Source organism: Hibiscus syriacus, unplaced genomic scaffold, assembly GCF_006381635.1.
Source record: "Hibiscus syriacus cultivar Baekdansim isolate YM2019G1 unplaced genomic scaffold, ASM638163v2 tig00110210_pilon, whole genome shotgun sequence".
NCBI classification, from domain to species: Eukaryota; Viridiplantae; Streptophyta; class Magnoliopsida; order Malvales; family Malvaceae; genus Hibiscus; species Hibiscus syriacus.
In genome coordinates this window covers 569,376-588,701 of record NW_024062629.1, presented here as the reverse complement: position 1 = coordinate 588,701, position 19,326 = coordinate 569,376, and the positions used below count along the sequence as shown (strand labels likewise).

At 37.1% G+C, this 19,326-nt stretch overlaps 1 protein-coding gene and 1 pseudogene across 1 annotated transcript; one reads left to right on the top strand and one right to left on the bottom strand.

Annotated features, from left to right (window-relative positions):
* Positions 1 to 32: 32 nt before the first annotated feature.
* On the bottom strand, positions 33 to 1,351 carry LOC120113607 (deSI-like protein At4g17486). The gene is made up of 3 exons (XM_039134702.1): positions 947 to 1,351; positions 429 to 716; positions 33 to 339 (listed from the first exon to the last, which is right to left on the bottom strand). The coding sequence occupies exons 1-3, from the start codon at positions 1,152 to 1,154 to the stop codon at positions 110 to 112; spliced, it is 726 nt and encodes a 241-aa protein (XP_038990633.1). The 5' UTR covers positions 1,155 to 1,351; the 3' UTR covers positions 33 to 109.
* Positions 1,352 to 15,549: 14,198 nt separating this feature from the next.
* LOC120113571 lies at positions 15,550 to 19,160 on the top strand (annotated as a pseudogene).
* Positions 19,161 to 19,326: the final 166 nt, after the last annotated feature.

The window sequence follows — 19,326 nt, the reverse complement described above, 5'->3', positions numbered from 1 at the left end:
CGTTGAAGACCTTTATCATGATCAGAAATCTTAAATGCAGATTTTAACGATACACAGAGAATTCTCCAATCATTGTGAATGTAAAACTTGAATGGCAAAGAAGCTCTTATCATTTCAACAGAAAAACATTGTTTGATTTCTTTGAATCCCAGGGAGGTAAGCAGCCTCTTAAGGGTGATTGTAGAAGTAACAAAGACTTTTGCTGCATGGACATGGAAGATAGGCAACTGAAGGCACATCTCAGCCTCCTTTTGTCACTATCGTATGGTTGATAGTTTGGATCGTGCCGCACAACGGAAGTCTTAAGGGCTTCGGGAAGAACGCAGTTGCACATTGAACCTAATACAAACAAAAGGCGAGGCATGTGACACCAGAAAATGCGTGTGTAAGTGATGTGATAACAATGATCACTAGGATATTAAGGATACCTATCCCTGCCAGTCGATTTACCCATTTTGGAATGTGTTTCCCCGTCAGCTTGTAGCAAATATCCTTACAGAAATGGTTGCAGTTCTTGAGGAGCAAGTGATACGTATCTCCATGATACCTTGCCAAATTAAGCTCCATGAACTCCCTTATTTTGATAGGGTCCAACAATGTAGTCCCGATGAATATCGATTTCCTGAATTTGAACCCTGGGCACTGTCGTGGTTCGACCTCAAAAACACCACTTGTTGGGTACTCATGAGCTCCAAATGCATATTCCACACCATGAACTGTAATAACAATACATATTTTGCATATTCAACGCACGTTCATTGTTTACTATTATGTGCTCTCCCACCCTATGACGAGGACAACTACTCATCCTTTCTACATTATACTTCCGGTTAAACTAATCGGCTTTCACCGGACAAAACTAGATTCCGACATTAAAAATTATATCAACTTTTCCAGATTTAAAGTGAACAAATGGACTGCATAAAGTTAATGGAAGGAAGCGTACCTTTCACACCAGAATGAAAGATACCAAGGCCTGCCCAGTAGAAGTAGCCATTGACGGGTGTTAGGTCATAGACATTGAGATACACTGGAGCACAGCCCGGATTGAAACTAGATGGCTTCACCTTTGTGAATAAACAACGAGATGCTGATTTGTTTTTCAAAATACAAGGCACCACTAGTTTCCATCTTTTCCGTGTCTCAACATCCATATTTCTTCAGAGATAAGATCAGACTTCGATTAATGCCAATTCAACCTGGGGTAAACTACAAACATTAGCTGTATCACTTGAAGCAAACCATTTACCAATCATGATAGGAACAGAAAGACAGCAATAATTAGAGACCAAAAGTTTCTTTAAAACATAGTTACAGATTACAGCAATTGCACTCTTTGTTTTGGCATTCATTGGCTACACATTGAACTAGTCATACGACAGGGAATAATGACTAATTTCTCTAGACCGCTATAAAGATAATAATGAAGATCAACAACAATGAGAGAAAGAGGCACAAAAAAAGGTAAGGGTTAACTCAGAGCTTCAACAACTCTTAATCACAATCAGTTGAGTGGGCTAATTAACCCTTGCATTTTACATTAAACTACACAAATTACAGTTTCCCCCAAAACTCCTTTTATAGGAAGGGGGTCAAAATGGTGGAAGTGAAGATTTGGGGGGATCTAAAAGAAACCCAATAAAGCAAGATCCAAACTTAATATAAACAAAAAGGGTAGCAGTAAGTTCAACTATCAAGCGCTGCATTTTGTATATCCTTCAAGAAAACGTTAAATGTTTTAATATTCTAATGAAAGAAAGAAGCAACACTCCATGGAAACAAAAATGAATTGAATTGTATGAAAAGAAAAGAAAAGATTCACTTCAGATCTACAAGAAAGCGAGTCCATTCCAGGAGAAAAAGCGATGAATTAAACGAAATACTAACAATGTACAAGATCAGAAAGATTTAAGGCCATGATTTGAACCATTGATCTCACAAAAGAAGAAACATGTTTTGAATAAAAATAAAGAAACAAAGAAAAGAAAAGGAACGGAAAATGAGAGAGTACAGATTCACAGAAGAAAGGCCATTAAGCGCCCAAATTAAGAGAAGCCGCCATCACAACATCGAAGCCAGCAGGCTTGATTCGAAACGTTTCGTCTTGTTTACAGCGGAGAACAAAAGAAGAAGATAGTTGCCAAAGATGGAGATGGGTTTAGTAAGCTTAACCCTCCTTTAAATATAAAAAACTTTTAAGCATTAAAGAATCGGACGAATGGCACTGGCAAAGCCATGTTCTTTCTTTTATTATTATTATTTCTCTCTTTCTTTCTTTCTTTCTTTCTTTCTTTCAATTTTTCACTCTCATGCCATTATGCCGTAATGTCATATACTATATTTTCATTGTCGATTTGGATTAAAATATACAGTTAATCTCTGTATTTTGGTAATTTTCATAGTTAGTCCATACTGAAAAAGGTAAAAACTTAATTACATTACTTTTTTTCTATATAAAAACGAGTTCGTGGTAAATAAGAAAGATCATAAATGAGATTAACATTTCGTAATCTACCTCTTTAGTGTTGGAGAAGAATCACATTTTGGACGATTAAGAAGTAAAATGTACAGTCCTTTTTGATGTTATAAGAGTTACACTATACGTACTTTAAATGTTTGATTATAATGTGATCTTGAAAGCTGATAATCTAGAAAAGGTGTTCATTGAAGCTACTTACGCCCATTGGCACTTGATTGCTGCACACGGTGGCATCAAGTTGCATTTCATTGAAGGATGTTGAAATATCACTCGAGGAACAATAAAACAATCATAAAGCATGAAAATTCATTCCTGATCAATCACAACTGAAAGCTACACCTCGTTTTATACACCACCAAGAACCCATATAACTGCAGTTGGTTACATGCAGTTAGGGCTTAACTACTCTTGTTGTCGACAAGAAACTTAACAGCTTACAACAAATTACAACAATTTCTTCCACGTGCATGGATTGCACACATGCACGATGACTTCCTTCAATATTCTCCCCGCTTCTTTTGCTCTCCACTGAAAGCTTGAATTTGTCGCCTCTGTAACATCCTCCATACCGGGTTAGTGATTAAATTGTGAAATTTTAAAATTTAGTGATCAAAGTAGATAAATTGAAAGTTGAAGGAATTGATTGAAATATTTAGTGTAGGATCAATTAGCAAAGCAAGGGGAACTAAAGGGGCAAATGAGTCTTTTGACAAGGAGAAATAATTAAATGATAATTGAGGATATTTAAATCCACGTGGAAAGCTAATGAGAGAAACAAGGTTCTGGATATTTCTTTCTTCTTCCTTCTTCTTTTCTGCCGTGAAGCCAAGCTAAAGGTGAGTTTTCTTGTGATCAAATTCTTGATGAATTTAAGGTTGTTTATTGATCCTTAGTTGATAACTATGCTTAAGGAAAGCTTAGATTATCTTAAAACCATAAGATGAGGAGAATATGAAGAATCAAAGAAATGAGGTAGAAAAGTGAAATCTTGGATTAGAGCTTATAATAAGAATTAGAAGTGAGTTTTGACTTGTCATAAAGCTAACTAAGAAGAAGTAGGAGGTGTTAGAATTCAAATTAGAACATGTTGGAATTTGGGTTAGATTCTTAAATTCTATATGGAGAATCGGATTTCTAAGTTTTAGAAGTATGGAATGGATAACAATGAGTTTAAGTAAGAGGATGCAAGTTAGGTATATAAAAAGAGGGGAAATATAAAGTGTTAAGTAGACTAAGAAGAGGTTTTCGTGCTAAAATGACAATTCTGGGCAATGTGCATCGATGCACATTCATTGTGCACCGATGCATCAATGATAAATCCCAGAAATTGTTTAAGGTGCATCGATGCACATGAAGTGCATCGATGCATTAATTTAAAAGAAAACATCGAATGTCATCGATGCATAAGGAGTGCATCGATGCACACCATTAAATACAAACATCGAATAGGATTTATGCATCGATGCATGGTGTAGTGCATCGATGCATACCTCCATTAAAAGATGAAAATGACTTTTCTTTTAGCCTAAGAAATGATAGCTTAGAATATACTAATTAGTATACTGATAAGTATCAATGAATTACTATGTAGATATCGAGCCTAAACGAGTTCTGGAACAATCGACAAGTAAGGTCGATCGAGGAAAAAACAAGGAAATATAGGTGAGTGCATATGCATAGCATGAATATAGTATTATATTCTGTTCTAGACTTGTGATAAGTCTAGATTCAATATTTGATACATGATCACATTTCATATTATGATACTTGACATGAATACATATTATATGAATTATGTGATAAAGGTATGGAAAATGAAATGTTTATGTGATAAAGGTATGAGAATGATATGTCTATGCGATATAAATTATGTGAATTGTAAAAGCCCATGTTCTGTAGATGAGAACTGTAGGTATAGTTGGCATGCCAATGGTAGAGGGTCTACATGGTCCTTCGGGATATATATATATATATATATATTCTTTGGAACATTTGTGAGGTCTTTTGAGACACATAATTGATCCTTGGTATATGTATATGATTCTTAAGGAGTTTATATGTGGTCATTCGGGACAAATTCTACGCGGTCATTCGAGACAAATTTCTACGCGGCACTTCGGTGCAAAACTCTACGCGGCACTTCAGTGCAATTTATACGAGCTGTGGTGACAACATAATGCACAACCTCACAATACTCATATGCCTTAGGTTCTCCGTATGGTAGCATGAGCCAATAACTTATTAATACAAATTCATGAATGCTAATGTAATATGATTATGGATAAGGATCATGGTGATATAACTACATTGATTAAGTACACGATTTCATTTCATTTCATATCATTATGACATTTTCATTACATTTCCTTTATAATATTATTATTATTATTATTATTATTATTAAATTGCCTCACTAAGTTGACGACTTAGCGTGTGAGTGTTTCACGCGTAGGATCCGAGAAGTAGAAGAGACATGATAAGCAGCTGACATCATTACTCCTACACTATCAGATCAGAGGCAACTTATTAGTAGGTCATTTTGTTATGTAAATGGATGTTGGCATGTATCTAAAGGGTTAAGTTGTGTATGCTCTGAGTATTTTGATAAATGTGTATTAATATATGTATATTATCGTATTTTATTAATATAAGTCCTAATGTCGTTATTTTGTAATAAAGGTGTTTTAAAAAGGTAATGTGACATCTTGGACTCATATTCGGGTACGGGTTGGGGGTGTTACATTTAATGGTATCAGAGCTATGGTTTAGCCGATTCTAGGCATAAACCATAGTTTATAGAGTCTTTAAATGGGATACATACCAACAAATAGTGAGAACTTCTGATCTGGTATAATATGAGTATGTTGTTTTGCTAATAGAATAATGTGTTTATTTTATTAGATGTCCGGACATAGTAGCTCCCGAGGTGAAGTGGGAGAAGATAGGCCTGCTGAAAGCAGTAATTCACCTGCCTTGGCCAAGCAAGATGAAGGACAGATATCTCAGGGAGTGCCTGTACAAGACCAAGACACATTCTTTAGAACGTTAGACGCTATTCTGACGCGTCTTCAACCTCCTACTCCACCAACTCAAAGAATGAATGTAGCAAAAGAGTTGAGAGGTTTAGGAGCTCCCTAATTTAAAGGAGAAGCCGAGGAAGGTCCGGTTGTGGCGAATCTCTGGTTAAATGATTTGAAAATCATGTTGGATGGTCTCCACTGCTCTGAAGTGGAGAAGTTAGATGGAGTTGTCTCGTTATTGAGGGGTCAGGCGAGGATATGGTGGACGAACGTCACCATGAGAATATCCAGTGACCAATTGACTTGGTCTTTGTTCTTGGAGGAATTTAAAAACAAGTATATTGGAGATCAATTTATTCGGCAGATGAAGCAGGAATTTATGAACTTGAAGCAGATGAACCGTTCTGTATATGAGTATGAATGCAAGTTCAACAAGCTGAGTCGGTTCACAGCCGAGCTTGTGCCTACTGAAAAAGATGCTTGTGAATGGTTTGTGGAGGGCTTACGCCCTAGATTGAAAAAGATGCTGATAGTATTGAATTTTTCCTCATTCCAGAAGGTGATCAATCGTGAAAAAGCTCTTGAGAAGGCTCAGAATGAGAGATTTAGGGATTTTAGAGTTCAGACATCAAATAGGACGGGTGCTTCTCCCAGCTCAACACCACCAAAGAGAGGAAGAGACTCAGGATTTCGATCGCAAGCTAGATCTGAATCAGTTGCATCCTCAGCTAGAGGAGCAAGTCAAGTGAGGCATAGACAGACGCAATCAGTGGGATCTAGTGCTGGGAGATCCACTCAGAGTCAAGCGAGACAGTGTCAACATTATGGGAAGAATCATTTTGGGTCATGTCGGATGATTTCTGGAGCTTGTTTTCGTTGTGGAGATGCTGGACATTTTATTCGGGATTTCCCGTTATTGGTTGGTGAGCCTGCTTCATCTGAGAGAGTTGGCTCTGTCTCACAGAGAGGACGAGGAAGAGGTAGAGTAAGGAACCAGTCTGAATCCTCTGCTCAACCTGAAGTTTGATCAACTGCACGGGTGTACAATTTAAAGACAAGTGAAGACCGTGATGATCCGGATATTATAGCAGATACTTTTCAGCTGTATGATAAATTAGTATTGGTACTGATTGATCCGAGTCCTAATTATTCTTACATTACAAGTAAGTTAGTAAAGGAATTGAGGATTCCCTTAGAAGCTATGAGTAATGAAATAATAGTAACTAATCCTTTAGGCCATAGTGCTCATGTGAACAAAGTCTGTAAGGGATGTCCCATAAGGATTTAGGGAATTGAATTCCCTGCTAATTTGATGGAACTACCTTTTGATGAATTCGAAGTAATTCTGGGAATGGATTGGTTGTTCTGTTACTATGGAGATGTTAATTGTGGATCGAAAAAGGTAACCCTGAAGAGTCTAGGAGGAACAGAGATAAGTGTGAGTAGTGAAAGGTTTAATCCTTTAGCAAATGTAATATCAATTATGTCAGCTAAGAAGCTGTTGCTACAAGGATGTCAAGGATTTATTGCAAATGTGATAGATTCAATAGCTAAAGAGAAAGGGCTAGAGGAGATTCCAATAGTTCAAGAATTCCCTGATGTTTTTCCTACTGAGTTGCCAGGATTACCTCTAGATAGAGAGGTAGAATTCCAAATTGAAGTAATGCCAGGAACCGCTCCAATTGCAATGGCACCTTATCGGATGGCTCCGAAAGAATTGCAAGAGTTAAAGAATCAATTGCAAAAGCTGTTAGAGAATGGATTTATTCGACCAAGTGTGTCGCATTGGGGAGCTCTGGTGTTATTTGTTAAGAAGAAAGATGGGTCAATGCGTCTCTGTATTGATTATCGACATCTTAATAATGTGACAATTAAAAATAAGTATCCCTTCCCGCGTATTGATGATTTGTTTGATCAGTTAAAAGGAGCTTCGGTACTTTCGAAGATCGATCTACGTTCGTGTTATCACCAATTGAATATTCAGGAGAAAGATATTCCGAAGACAGCTTTCAGAACGAGATATGATCATTATGAATTCATCGTAATGCTATTCGGAGTAACGAATGCACCTGCTGCTTTCATGGATCTCATGAACAGGATTTTTTAGCCCTATTTGGACCAGTTTGTTGTTGTCTTTATTGATGACATACTAGTTTACTCGAAGTCCATTGAAGAGCATAGCGCTCATTTGCAAATAGTTTTGCAAATTCTTCAAGATAAGAAGCTTTATGCCAAACTGTCCAAATGTGAATTTTGGCTAAAGGAAGTAATTTTCTTGGGGCATGTGATCTCTGTTGAGGGGATTCGGGTGGACCCTCAAAAGATAAAAGCTATAATGGACTGGGAAGTTCCAAAGAGTTTCCTTGGACTTGCCGGTTATTATCGAAGATTCGTTAAGAATTTTTTGATGATAGTGCTGCCCTTAATGAAGTTGATGAGAAAGAACGTACCGTTTGCTTGGACTCCTGAATGTCAAGATAGCTTTGAAGCTTTAAAGAAAATTTTGACAGAAGCTCCTGTATTGGTTCAACCAGAATCTGGCAAGAATTTTGTAGTATTCAGTGACACATCTCATAATGGTTTGGGTTGTGTATTAATGCAAGAAGGGAAGGTGGTAGCGTATGCATCGAGACAGTTGAAACTACATGAAAAGAATTACCCTACCCATGATTTAGAAATGGCTGTCGTGGTGTTCGCTCTCAAGATTTGGCGTCATTATCTTTATGGAGAGCGTTGTTACTTATATACGGATCATAAGAGTTTGAAGTATCTGATGACTCAAAAAGAGCTGAATTTGAGGCAACGTAGATGGGTAGAGTTCTTAAATGATTATGATGTGATAATTGACTATCATCCTGTAAAGGCTAACGTGGTAGCATATGCTTTGAGTATAAAGACGTTTGCAGCCTTACGAGCTATGGATGCAAGATTATATTTAACTGGAGATGGTGGTCTATGTGTAGAGTTAAAACCTAAACTAGCATGGTTGGAACAAATAGGAGAATTGCAAATTAAGGATGAAATGTGTTTGAAAAGAATTGAACAAGTAAAGAGCAAAGAGATTAAAGACTTTGAGGTTAAGTCAGATGGAAATTTGTATTATAAAGGAAGAATTGTAATACTCGACAATGAAGATTTGAAGAAAGAAATATTAGTAGAGGCTCATTGCAGTCCATTAACGATGCACCCAGGTGGAACCAAGATGTATATGGATTTGAAGGATCGATTTTGGTGGTCAGGGATGAAACGAAGCATCACCGAATTTGTGTCTAAGTGTTTGATATGTCAACAAGTCAAAGATGAGCATCAAGTTCCGTTAGGATTATTGCAACCGCTTTACATTCCTCAATGGAAATAGGAAAATTTGACGATGGATTTTGTTTCGGGGCTACCCTTGACTCCGAACAAAAGAGAATCAATCTGGGTAATTGTTGATCGATTGACTAAGTCAGAGCATTTCCTTCTGGTTGGAACAAATTTCTCTATGGAAAAGTACGCGGAACTATATATTAGAGAAATTATTAGATTGCATGGAGTGCATGTTTCCATAGTCTCTGATCGAGATCCTCGATTCACTTCGAGATTTTGGAAATCCTTGCATGGAGCGTTGGGAACTCGTTTAAACTTTAGTACGACTTTTCATCCTCAGACTAATGGGCAATCCGAGAGAACTATTCAGATCTTGGAAGATATGTTGAGAGCATGCATAATAGAATTCAAAGGATCATGGGAAAAGTATTTACCATTGGCAGAGTTCGCTTATAACAATAGTTATCAGTCCAGTATAAAGATGGCCCCGTATGAGGCATTATATAAAAGGAAATATCGTACTCCATTAATTTGGTATGAACTCAAAGATCGAAATGTTCTTGGTCCGGATTTAATTCAAGATGTAGAAAAGAAATTTCGAGAAATTCAGCATAACCTCAAAGTGGCATCTGATCGGAAAAAGTCCTGTTCTAATCTTAAAAGAAAAGAGATTGAGTTCAAGGTTGGAGATAAAGTTTTCCTTAAAGTATCTCACTGGAAGAAAGTATTACGTTTTGGTCGGAAATGAAAGTTAAGTCCTAGATTCATTGGGCCATATGAAGTTGTTAAGAGGATATGACCCGTGGCATATCAGTTATCCTTGCCACCAGAAATGGAGAAGATCCATAACGTCTTCCATATGTCCATGTTACGAAGATATAGGTCCGATCCCTCTCACATCGTTGCACCAGAACAAGTAGAAGTCCAATCGGATCTGACATATGAAGAAGAACCAGTGAGAATATTGGCTTTTGAAGTAAAATAATTAAGGAATAAGACGGTTCCATTAGTCAAGGTTCTTTGGAGAAATCACAAGGTAGAAGAAGCCATGTGGGAACGTGAAGAAGATATACGACTTCAGTATCCCCATCTGTTCGTACAATTAAAATTCGAGGGTGAATTTTCTTAAAGGAGGGAGATTTGTAACATCCTCCATACCGGGTTAGTGATTAAATTGTGAAAATTTAGCGATCAAAGTAGATAAATTAAAAGTTGAAGGAATTGATTGAAATATTTGGTGTAGTATCAATTAGCAAAGCAAGGGGAACTAAAAGGGAAAATGAGTCTTTTGACAAGGAAAAATAATTAAATGATAGTTGAGGATATTTAAATCCACGTGGAAAGCTAATGAGAGAAACAAGGTTCTGGATATTTCTTTCTTCTTCCTTCTTCTTCTCTGCCGTGAAGCCAAGCTAAATGTGAGTTTTCTTGTGATCAAATTCTTGATGAATTTAAGGTTGTTTATTGATCCTTAGTTGATAACTAAGCTTAAGGAAAGGTTAGATTATCTTAAAACCATAAGATGAGGAGAATATGAAGAATCAAAGAAATGAGGTAGAAAAGTGAAATCTTGGATTAGAGCTCATAATAAGAATTAGAAGTGAGTTTTGACTTGTCATAAAGCTAACTAAGAAGTAGGAGGTGTTAGAATTCAAATTAGAACATGTTGGAATTTGGGTTAGATTCTTAAATTCTATATGGAGAATCGGATTTCTAAGTTTTAGAAGTATGAAATGGATAACAATGAGTTTAAGTAAGAGGATGCAAGTTAGGTATATAAAAAGAGGGGAAATATAAAGTGTTAAGTAGACTAAGAAGAGGTTTTCGTGCTAAAATGACAATTTTGGGCAATGTGCATCAATGCATATTCATTGTGCACCGATGCATCAATGATAAATCCCAGAAATTGTTTAAGGTGCATCGATGCACATGAAGTGCATCGATGCATTAATTTAAAAGAAAACATCGAATGTCATCGATACATCGATGCATAAGGAGTGCATCGATGTACACCATTAAATACAAACATCGAATAGGATTTATGCATTGATGCATGGTGTAGTGCATCGATGCATACCTCCATTAAAAGATGAAAAATGAATTTTCTTTTAGCCTAAGAAATGATAGCTTAGAATATACTAATTAGTATACTGATAAGTATCAATGAATTACTATGTAGATATCGAGCCTAAACGAGTTATGGAACAATCGACAAGTAAGGTCGATCGAGGAAAAAACAAGGAAATATAGGTGAGTGCATATGCATAGCATGAATATAGTATTATATTCTGTTCTAGACTTGTGATAAGTCTAGATTCAATATTTGATACATGATCACATTTCATGTTATGATACTTGACATGAATACATATTATATGAATTATGTGATAAAGTTATGGAAAATGAAATGTTTATGTGATAAAGGTATGGAAATGACATGTCTATGCGATATAAATTATGTGAATTGTAAAAGCCCATGTTTCGTAGATGAGAACTGTAGGTATAGTTGGCATGCCAAGAGTAGAGGGTCTACGTGGTCCTTCGAGATATATATATATATTCTTTGGAACATTTATGAGGTCTTTTGAGACACATAATTGATCCTTGGTATATGTATATGATTCTTAAGGAGTTTATATGTGGTCATTCGGGACAAATTCTACGCGGTCTTTAGGGACAAATTTCTACGCGGCACTTCGGTGCAATTTATACGAGCTGTGGTGACAGCATAGTACACAACCTCACAATACTCACATACCTTAGGTTCTCCGTATGGTAGCATGGGCCAATAACTTATTAATACAAATTCATGAATGCTAATGTAATATGATTACGGATAAGGATCATGGTGATATAACTACATTGATTAAGTACACGATTTCATTTCATTTCATATCATTATGACATTTTCATTACAGTTCCTTACTATTATTATTATTAATATTATTATTATGACTTAGCGTGTGAGTGTTTCACGCGAAGGATCCGAGAAGTAGAAGAGACAGGATAAACAGTTAACAGCATTACTCCTGCACTATCAGATCAGAAACAACTTATCAGTAGGTCATTTTGTTATGTAAATGGATGTTGGCATGTATCTAAAGGGTTAAGTTGTGTATGCTCTGAGTATTTTGGTAAATGTGTATTAATATATGTATATTATCGTATTTTCTTAATATAAGTCCAAATGTCGTTATTTTGTAATAAAGGTGTTTTAAAAAGGTAATGTGACATCTCAGACTCATATTCGGGTACGGGTTAGGGGTGTTACAGCCTCTCTCTAAACATTTCAAGCAGACCACGAGACAACATTTTAGTTAGTCTATCAGTCACCTGGTGACTAGCTGGGATATAATTTACATGCAGCTTATTGGCGGTGACTTTATCCCTTACAAAGTGTAGGACAAGATCTATATGCTTAGCCCGAGCACGGTACACTGGATTCGCACTCAGAGCAACTGTACTGGAGTTATCTCACCAGACCACTGGTACCTCTAATGAAGCTACCTTCATATCTTCAAGCAAGGCCTGAACCCATGTAACCTCTATAACCACATATGCAACACTCATATACTCAGCCTACATGGTTGATCGTGATACAACTTTCTATCTCTTTGAATCCCAAACGACCAGATTATCCCTTATGAAGACACAAATTCCTTAAGTAGAGCGCCAATCATTCGAACTTGCACCCCAATTAGCATCAACAAATGTTGTAACGCGAAGAGTAGACGACCCAGTGTAAGAAAATATATCATGATCCAACGTGCCATCCAAATAACGTAAAATTCGCTTGACTGCAACCATGTGACTTTCATGAGGTTCATACATAAACTGGGTAACTTTACTTACACTAAACACGATATCCGAGTGCGTGTGGCAAACATACAGTAAAGATCCAACAATGTTGCGATATTTTGTAGCATCACTCAGCTTCTTATTAGAGTTCTAGATCCGTTTTGAAGCTAAAATCATCGACAGAGGAACTAACGAAGCACCTAACATCTTGGCCTAATAACTCAACAACAAATTTTATCTGGCTCAACATAAGGCAGTCTGTGGAACGCTTGACCTCTATGTCGAGAAAATACTCCAACTGTCTTAGATCTTTCAACGAGAAAGCCATGTTAAGTTGCTTAACAACTTCCTAAATTATCTCACTCGAAGACTCGATTATGACCATATCATCGACATACATTAATACATATATAAAAAAAAACCCTTCTCCTCTTTTATATCCTCTTTTATAAACAGTGAAGTGTCAGCTCTTGATTCCTTAAACCCCATTTTCAACACATGATCTTTCAATTTTGAATGCCAGTTCCAGGGCACCTGTCGCAAACCATACAAAGCTTTTCTGCAGTTTGCAAACCAGTCTTGTGCCATCGGTCGACCACTCTTCAAACCCATGAGGCTGTTGTATGTAGATATCTTCCTCAAGGTCTCCATTCATGTAGGCATTGTGTTGAATTACGTTTCAATATAACAAATTTAAGACAAAATGTTTTTGGACTTGACTTGAATTTATTTGAAGTTTTTAAAAAGGTTTCAAAAATAATTCAAAGTCCATTAAATTCGGATTTGAGCAAAAATGCTAAAGGGTGTCAAAGTGTATCCATACACCTTGCAGTGCATCCATATACTATGCAGTGTATCCATGAACAATGTATCGATGCACCATTCAGTGTATCCATGCACCTGTGACTGCTCAAACACCGAATTCAATTAGTATATTGATGCACCCCAAGTGTACCGATGCACCCTGCAGTGCATCCATGCACCCTGGCTGCAACGGCTAGTTTATTTGAATTTAACGAAGGGGTACCGATGCACCTTGATAGTGTACCGATGCACCCTATTATGGACAACCTATTATTATAGAAAAATCATCCCCAAACGGCTCCAAAACATCCCCAACGACTATATACGACTTCAAACTCATTTCAAGTTATAAATACAAGCTGAGGACACTTGAAGAAGCAAGAGAACACATATCCAAGAAATCAAACACAAGAGAAGAAGTTTTTCATTCTTATTTTCATTCTTTCTTGTACATATTGTTCTTGTGAGATTAATTCTTGTAAACACCTACCTTTAAGAGGTTTATTTGTTCACTTCTTTTATCCTTTTGTGAAGGGAAAGGTTCTAGCTAAGCCCGTGTAAAAGCTAGGGAAATGTTCTAGTTTATCCAGTGAAAAACTAGGGAGTTGTAAAGGTTATCTCTTTGTCCTTTAAAAGAAAGAACAAATTAGTGAATTTGTTAGAAAATCCTTGGTGAGGAGCTAAGGTAGTGGATGTAGACTTAGTTGAGAAGTCAAAATACTATAAATCGTTGTGCAATTTTCTATCTTTCAATCTCATTACTCCCTAAACACTAAAACCGTCCCGACCTCTCTTTGCAAGCACTTCCGGATAAACTAAGTCCATTAAATTCGTATTTGAGCAAAAATGCTAAAGGGTGTCAAAGTGTATCCATACACCCTGAAGTTCATCCATGCATTTTGCAGTGTATCCATGCACAGTGTATCGATGCACCCTTTAGTGCATCCATGCACCATGGCTGCAACGGCTAGTAACGACTAGTTTATTTGAATTTAATGAAGGGGTACTGATGCACCTTGATAGTGTACTTATGCACCCTATTATGGATAACCTATTATTGCAGAAAAATCATCCCCAAACAACTCCAAAACATCCCCAACGACTATATACGACTTCAAACTCATTTCAAGCTATAAATACAAGCTGAGGACACTTGAAGAAGCAAGAGAATAAATATCCAAGCAATCAAACACAAGAGAAGAAATTTTTCATTCTTATTTTCATTTTCTCTTGTACATATTGTTCTTGTAAGCTTAATTCTTGTAAACACCTACCTTTGAGAGGTTTATTTGTTTACTTCTTTTATTCTTTTGTGAAGTGGAAAGGTTATAGCTAAGCCCGTGTAAAAGCTAGGGAAAGGTTCTAGTTTATCCAGTGAAAAACTAGGGAGTTGTAAAGGTTATCTCTTTGTCCTTAAAAAGAAAGAACAAATTAGTGAATTTGTTGGAAATCCTTGGTGAGGAGCTAAGGTAGTAGATATAGACTTAGTTGAGAAGTCGAAATACTATAAATCACTGTGCAATTTTCTATATTTCAATCTCCTTACTCCCTAAACACAAAAACCGTCCCGACCCTCTTTGCAAGCACTTCCAGTTATCGATTCAAGCGTCCGAAAATCCCATCATATTGTTAATATTGACTTGTCTCAACTCCCAATGTTTTTCCATTACTAACGCCAACATGACATTCAGGGTGGAGAACATGACAACAGGGCTATACGTGTCTCTAGAGTCTTTCCCAGGTACCTGTGAGTAATCTTTCACAACCAACCTCTCTTTGTGACTGTGAACCAAACCATTTACATTTTTCTTTAACTTGAACAGCCTATTACAAAAGCGTTTTTACTGAAATATCACCTTACAATCAATAATTACATGTCAGACACCATTTTCTCAAATATTACTGATCTAGCACCCTTTCTAACACGGTGGCTATAAAGCACATATCGTCATCCGCGCCTTCACGGGTTCTATCCGAGCTAGCGCCATATAAAGGGAAGACGTGGATCGTCATAAGTGTCTTTATGTTGTTGTGACACATATGGTACCTTTGAGAGTGATTTCCCTTACCTTGTCATACGTGATACATCTCCGAAGATGCCGCTAAACTGTAGGTATGTGAAGGGTGACACACCAAGTGATGCACCATATGGTTTGGAATGATGTGAATGTATTCGAGATGTTAGACATAACAAGGGTTTCTCAAGGTTATATCCTTAGATGGAATAAGAACAAGCTCGATAGTACTGAGAGGAAAAGAATGTAAGTTTGGTATCTCATGGAATGAATCATGATCTTAGTTTGTGAGGGCAAGCGATAGACCTCATGAGAATGGTCAACTCTATGCAACACGGTAACTAAGATATGGTTTGTGTCGATGAGGAAATCGACCAAAGTGAGTGGGGGAGGATGTCAGGGACGTATCATTTGGGATCCCATTTACCTTTTTTTCCTCTCAGTGCTATCGAGCTTATTCTTATTCTATCTAAGGATATAACCTTGAGGAACCCTTGTTGTTATGTCTAACATCTCGAATACATTCACATCATTCCAAACCATATGGTGCATCACTTGATGTGTCACCCTTTGTATACCTACCACTTAGCGGCATCTCCCGAGATGCGTCACTCATGACAAGGTAAGGGTAATCACTCCCAAAGGTACCATACTGACTCTAAACATATGAACATTCAAACATGCTATACATTTCCCAACTGAGGTCCTCTCGACCATTCATAGACACACAATCCAAACTACATCTCCAATAAAGAATAAAGGCCCGCCCACCTTTATTCTTGTCCAAGGCTTCCACAATAGTAATGATATATATGTTTCATTACTAAACACAAACCACCACTAAAAAACACCGTTGTTAGCCAAAAATATAATACGACTCCAAATACACCATCTCAAGAACAGTTTCTAATATAAATATAACACAAATTCAAATACCTCCTATCAAGATACCAAAGTACCTTAGGTTTACCATTCTCTATGATTGTCACTTGTTAAAACCATGCCAAGTGATTTGCCTTGCTCAAACCATTCTTTTCAAATCCACATCTTGCGACTCCTTCTTCTCCCCCACTTGTTCTCATGACAACCTCGTCATGAATATTATTTATAATACCGCTCTACATTTATAGCTCTACATTCTCCTCCACTCGATCTCATGATGCCCTCTTCATGAACATCCTTGTGCCTCATACCCATGAATTGAACACTTAATCCATTCATGCGTGCCTCGACTATTTGCTCACCCAACTTTTGGTGATGTCCTCATCACAAGTCCAAACATGCTTCACGATATTTTCCCTACAATTAATAAAATGTCTAATAATATTTTATTGACACAATTACCTTTTTGTACCCTTTTGTCCAAACTCAGTGCATTAGCCACATAGATGGTGTGTCTGCATGAATAACCAATTCCTACATATATAATGGACCATTTGATCTGGTCACCTAGTAACTCGCAAATTATTAGAGTCACCATCAAACCCTTTTTCAATTCGATGATTTCTCAACCCACTTCAGATCTTAACTCAACATTGTTATGGTCCCCTAGCCCATCTACTCATGTTCCTCATTTCCTCAAAAACCCAATGAGCACCAACGTTCTCAAAAAAACGAGCGTTGTACACAATATAAAGAAATTAAGTATCACATTGCCACGAAGAATATGAACTCATGCGTAAAGATTATAAATCAATATCCCTTGTGCCATCAAGAACAAAACGCCTCTGCATGAACATTTAATGAACACATCTGTGTTAAAACAACATGCGCCCTTACACAAACTTCACAAATTAAGCATCTTTGTGTAAGATAAAATTTTTTCACCCTGTCTACTCAATATGTTAGGGCGCTTAGCGTAAGATCATGTCATCCTGCCTACTCCCCTCTGGAAGCGCTCGACATGAACTCTATCTTCCCTGCCTACCCCACACGTTGAAGCGCTCAATATGAACTCTATCTTCCCTTCCTACCCTACACATTAAAGCGCTCGGCGTGATATTAAAACACATTGCCTACTCCACACATTGGAGCACTCGGCATCAGATTAGGTCATATATGCTTACTCCCCTCTAGAAGCGCTCGGCATGAACTCTATCTCCCCTGCCTACTCCCAACGTTGAAGCACTTAGCGTGATATTAAAGCACCTTGTCTACTCCACACGTTGGAGCGCTCGACATCAGATCAAGTCATCCTGTCTACTCCCTTATGGAAGCGCTCGACATGAACTCTGTCTCCCATGCCTACTCCTAACGTTGAAGCGCTCAGCATGAACACTGTCTCCCCTTTCTACTCCCAACGTTAAAGCACTCAGCATGATATTAAAGCACCCTGCCTACTCCATACGTTAGAGCGCTACTCCTATAGGAAGTATGAGTACTACCTTTGTAATATTTAAATAAAACTAGTGTTTACTAGCCGTTGGGCCTAACGGTATCAATACAAAGCCTATGGTATCGATACTACTATGTAAAGTAGTATCGGTACCCTTTGGGTATCGTACCATTTTTGTATTCTGGAATTTGAGCAATGCTAGTAGTATTGATGCTACCTTGAGAGTATCGATATTTCTCTTAACTTAGGTATCGATACCACATGAACAATATCAATATTGTTCATATAATATTCATACTGTAAGAACAGTTTAGATACTTCGTACGTGAAAATCAATTTTGTGCTCAAATTCACTTTTAAAGGACTTTGAATTATTTTTGAAAATTTTGAATAAATTTAATTTAAGTCCAAAAAACATTTTGCCTTAATTTGTTATATCAAAAAATTATAAAACATACTTAAACAAAAATGATAGCGATCCGAAAGTTTGATGACTAATTGAAAATTTTGAAAATACAATTAATAAAATAGAAGAAAAAATAAAATTAAGAAATGATGTATTTTACCCTCATTAATATTTCTGTAAGTTTTTCAAACTTTAATAATAATTTTTTTACGCAAACATTCATAATTACAATTTACCCTTTTTTTGGCGCCCATTTGCATTTGTTGGAACAATCCGTTTGTTTTCATTCCGTTCTCAAGATCCCTAGCAATGGCTGAAATTAATAACAGCCCTGAAATTAGAGAGCCGTCCCAACAAGACCCCAAAGAGGCTCAGTTTATGAAGTTGCTCAAGGTCCAGTCTCCCTTTTGAGAGTGAAAAAAGCTCTGATGAAGTCGTGTTGCCCTCAAGGGGATCTCCTCTCGCTGCTGGATGCGATCTGTCAAGGTAACCTTTGGTTTTCAGTACATTTTTGTGGTCTTTTTGTTTCCGGCACAGTGCAGTCGAAATCAAAGTGCCAGCCAGAGGAAAAGCAATGGTTGCTACTGATCTAAGCATTTCAATACCCGAAGGAACCTACTCGTGTTGGAATAAATTTTCTATTATTCTCGAATTTGAATTTTATTCTTGTCTTTCGATTTAGTATGATTTGATTTTTCTACTTGTATAATATGTTGGATTCTAATTTTTGTTTCTTTTGTAGCACCGAGGTCTGGCTTGGCTTGGAAGCATTCCATTGAAGTGGGTCGACGCTGATTACAGGGGACCTCTTGGGGTAATATTGTTCAACCACTCAGACATTGATTTTGAAGTGAAAGTGGGTGGTAGAATTGCGCTGCTAATTATTGAGAGGTTAAAAGCGCCTGATGTTTTTGATGTTGAGGATTTGGATTCTAATACTAGAGGAGCTGGTGGATTTGGATCCACCGGTGGAGCAGATTTTGGGTGCAGCTAATCTATCTTTCATTTTCTTCTAGAGCAAGATCAGGTAAGCTTCACCGTTTTTCTATTACGATCCTATAATCCTTTTTGTATTTGTGTTTTTTCCCCTTATGATTTAAACGTTTCTTAGGTTATTAATAAACGTATTTAGATTTGTGATAAAAGTCGCCTTAAAATGT

What these genes read in the sequence shown, in the direction of transcription:
- LOC120113607 (XM_039134702.1), bottom strand. Translation starts at nt 1,154, where the DNA reads ATGGATGTTGAGACACGGAAAAGATGGAAACTAGTGGTGCCTTGTATT. An exon ending in CTTTCATTCTGGTGTGAAAG is followed by an intron (nt 717 to 946) that starts GTACGCTTCCTT and finishes TTGTTATTACAG; the next exon opens with TTCATGGTGTGGAATATGCA. An exon ending in AAATCGACTGGCAGGGATAG is followed by an intron (nt 340 to 428) that starts GTATCCTTAATA and finishes TGTTTGTATTAG; the next exon opens with GTTCAATGTGCAACTGCGTT.